Here is a 3,784-nt window from a genome sequence, read left to right as displayed (position 1 = left end):
TTCGTTATTATTGCTAGCGATAAGTTTGTGGGTTCATCTGACACTATGTCTCTCGTGTTTGGAGATATAGCAACACCTGATATCTAGGTTTATCTTAAATAGGTGTTTTAACATGCATGTGATATTTTTATGCAGCCTGATTCCTTAGTAATACTAATATGTCAGGACACTTGTTCTCTGAACATACCTGAAAAAAATCAACACCTTCTCTCTAGAATGATTCCCTGTGATTTGGCCAAATGTGGCAATGCATAATTCAGTAGATCGATGAAACCGTATACTTGTAGGACTTGTTTCCCTGTCAAGTTCTCTGAAATTAGTAGATGACACAGTACTTGATGTGGATCCCTTTCAGTGTGCAGTCTGATTCGTTGATGTTTGATTCTTTTCTGACGCTTTAGTTTTGTCACAAGTGTTTGACTGACTCACTTTCAGTTTAACCAAACGAGTACTCAGAGTTTAGTTCTAGTAATATGCTATGGACAATATCTATAACAGATTCAGTGTTGCATCTGCTAGCTAGTACTCAAGGGTTTCAGTTATACCAAATGAGTACTCAGAGCTGCATTGCCACTGATTATTCAGTACAGGTACATTTTATTATAGAAGTGATGATAATTGCAGATCATAGTAGTATGCTATGGCCAATATATATAACAGACGAGTGGTGCATATGCATATGCTTGTGGTTGTTTCCTTTTATATCTTCAGTAGATGATTTTGGCGCGGAGAATAGGCTGATTCGTTTCTAATCTTTTGTTGTTTCCTGGTGCTTTAGTGTTACCTCATCTCTTTGACTGATTAATTTCTTTTTTTTTGACCTACGTATCTCGAGTTCTGAACCCTGGAGTTTGGCAATATAACTACCTAAAATTTGACAAGATCTTCTTCAATATCATGTACTAACTCTAAAATGAACAAGATGTATTGGAGTACATTTTAGAGTTGTACAGTTCTGCATGCTTCATGTTGCTTTCAAACGAGGCCTGAGGTTTATCCAGTGACTTTAATCTGGCACTAGAAGCATATGCTCGGATATGTCATTCAGTGTGCAGTCAAGTGTTTGGCTGATTAACTTTCAGTTTAACCAAATGAGTAATCAGAGTTTAGTTGCTACTATTCCGGTTTAAGCTTACGAGTGGTGAAAAAGTAATATGCTATGGCCACTATATATAAGAGATTCAGTGCTGCATATCCTTCTGGTTTTGTTATGTTTAATTTCGGTTATACCGAATGAGCACTCAAATTTTGTTTGGACTATGCGTCGTACACTAAATCTCTGAAGGTCCTGTCTTTGAATACACCTGAAGAAATCGTCAACTTCTCCTAGGAATTCGACAGCTACTAGAAAGACAGACAGCTAGGATGCACTTCACCTGTGAAAGGTCAACGCCCCTCGAAGACCAAGGGCTCCCCTGTTCAGTGTCCGACAACGGCTACAGTTGACTGAAGTTCTTTTTGAAAACACGCAGCTAACTGAAGTTTAACTGCTGTGAGCTTCAGTTAACACTTTTTTTTTTGCTAGAACTAGAACTAGAACTAGACTACTTGGTAGATCGGACCGATCCCCATGAACTATGTCCAGTGACTTTAGTATACTTTCCCTCCTTCGATGCCAATAAGTCATATGTTTCCTGGCGCTCTAGTTCTACCTTACATGTTCGACTGATTCAGTTTCAGTTAAAACTTTGCAAAATATTCTCTAGTTCTAAACCCGGCCGGAGTTTGGCGAGAGGGGCAGGCACAGAGGAGGGAGCGGGGGTTTGATCCATAGTAGCTGTGACTTTGAGTCACTCGTATGACACATGTAATCCCGCCATTGAATTGGATTGAATCTGGCACAAGTTTTAAAGATTGGATAAGCAAAGAACATGTACATGCCATAGGTGTAACCATCTGGGAATCAAATGTTCAATAAAGGTTGCACACAAAAAGGAAATTTTGGCAGAAGATTAAGAGCAAGTGTTACACAGTTGCGGAGAAATAAAAAGTTCAGTTCTGGACGGGTTGATTAGGGGAACTTTCATGACATCATATATCTCTCCTAACCAGTCTTAGATTCATCTAACAATGGCCTGATCATTCCTACGACGAATTGGTATGAAAGATTTAGCTGATCTACCTTTTGTAGCTGCTTATGCTTTACGAAGCTTTTTTCTCTTCTCCAATTCCTCCACTATGAAAGATGGGCAAGTCTTCTTGATATCTTTTAACCGTTGTGTAGCCACCAAAGCATCCGTGAAATTTGATAATTCGATAAATTCAAGACAAGCGTCCTTAAGCTGGTGACAGTTATGTTGGTCAGCTAAAGCTAATGTGATTGCCACAGTGTCCTTGTTCAGATCCTCACAAAGTATGCTTTGGCAAACCAGCTTGAGCCTATCCATTGCATATCTGTCTGCAGCCACTAGTAGAAGCCGAGCCATCTCAGTATCCTCACGGCTAGGCAAAGAGTCCGTATAGATGAAATGGAGCAGGGCCTTGAAAACAGCAGCTTGCATGTCCTTGATGGTTATGCATTGCCCCGACTTCGCCTCCTGCATCGACCCATAGAGCTCTGCTTTGAAAACAGGTGACCGCATAGCGAGAACAAACCTATGGGCTTCAATGGTCTCTCCCGCGACAATAAAACTGACATCGAATCCCTTCTTCTCTTCCAACAGCTTGGCAACATCCTCGGTCATGTCAGCTGGTGGCATGCCGATTTTAGGGAATGATTTTGTTTCGGTAACATGTGGTTTGTGGAAAACAGTGACGACGCATTCGATCGTCAGGCGATCATCCCTAAGGTACGCGGATCCCTCGATCTCATTGTGCGTTATGAAACAAGTAGTCTGTGGAGCAAACTTGCTAATATCACCAGAATTGAAAATTCTAGGTCCTGTTTTATGCACCGAAGATGAGAATCCGGTGTACTGATCAACCAGCCTCATATCGCAGGACGCCCGGACTTTAGTGTTGTTGCTCCAAAGCACGAGAAAAGCTGAGATGTAATCCAGGTCATATTCAGTATAACCGTCAGGGAAGAAGAAGATTACCCAGTCATGGCCGCCGACAGAGAAAACCCGTGAGCGTATGTGGCTGTCCACATGGTGGCCCATGCCCTTGTGCTTGCTGTAACCCAAGATATCAAACACATGTATGGCTTGAGACTCCTCCGCTGGGGTGCACATAGATGCCGTCTTACATGTCTTCATCTCGTGACTAGGGGGATGTTGGCGGAGCCCTGACTCGTACTTTCCGATGATGTCGATGATGCAGTCACGTCTGGATTACCTTCGGATCAAAAAATGCCTGAGCACACAACAGAGCAGTATGTAGAAGCTATCGTCCCGAAGCTCACAAGCGTAGAGCCGCCCGCCGGCTTGATGCATATACGTACGCACGACGCAGGAGCACGATCGAGTTGATGGCAAAAAAGGCAGCCTTCGTGATTACAGGGGGAGCTACTACAGATATATATAGTGCCTGATCTATCTACGTACTAGTACAGAGCTGATTCGGTTAAGGTTACGAGCAGGTCCGTACCGGACAGGGACACCTAATCGTGATTATTTCCAACAGAGGCTGGAGCAGGGCGGAGACAGCGTATATTTTGCCTGCTACGTACAGTTTTTTTTTTTTTAAAAAAGTAGAAGAAGCACTACCGGAACAGGGCCCTGTGCCGACGGCCATATCTATGCCGACGGCCCCCGTCGGCCTTCTCTGCGCTATGCCGACAACCATATCCAGGCCGTCGGCGTAATAAAGCCGTCGGGCTATTCAGACCTATGCCGACGGCCCC

At 43.3% G+C, this 3,784-nt stretch overlaps 1 protein-coding gene across 1 annotated transcript; it reads right to left on the bottom strand.

Annotated features, from left to right (window-relative positions):
• Window positions 1-2,135: 2,135 nt before the first annotated feature.
• Window positions 2,136-3,197, bottom strand: LOC119306901 (BTB/POZ and MATH domain-containing protein 1-like). Its single transcript, XM_037582997.1, has one exon. The coding sequence runs from the start codon at window positions 3,195-3,197 to the stop codon at window positions 2,136-2,138; it is 1,062 nt and encodes a 353-aa protein (XP_037438894.1).
• Window positions 3,198-3,784: the final 587 nt, after the last annotated feature.

This window comes from Triticum dicoccoides, chromosome 5B, assembly GCF_002162155.2.
Source record: "Triticum dicoccoides isolate Atlit2015 ecotype Zavitan chromosome 5B, WEW_v2.0, whole genome shotgun sequence".
Classification (NCBI taxonomy): Eukaryota; Viridiplantae; Streptophyta; class Magnoliopsida; order Poales; family Poaceae; genus Triticum; species Triticum dicoccoides.
This window is presented reverse-complemented; position numbering and strand designations above follow the sequence as displayed.

Bases quoted from the DNA above. Each gene is read 5' to 3' on its own strand.
- LOC119306901 (XM_037582997.1), bottom strand. From the start codon at position 3,197: ATGAAGACATGTAAGACGGCATCTATGTGCACCCCAGCGGAGGAGTCT.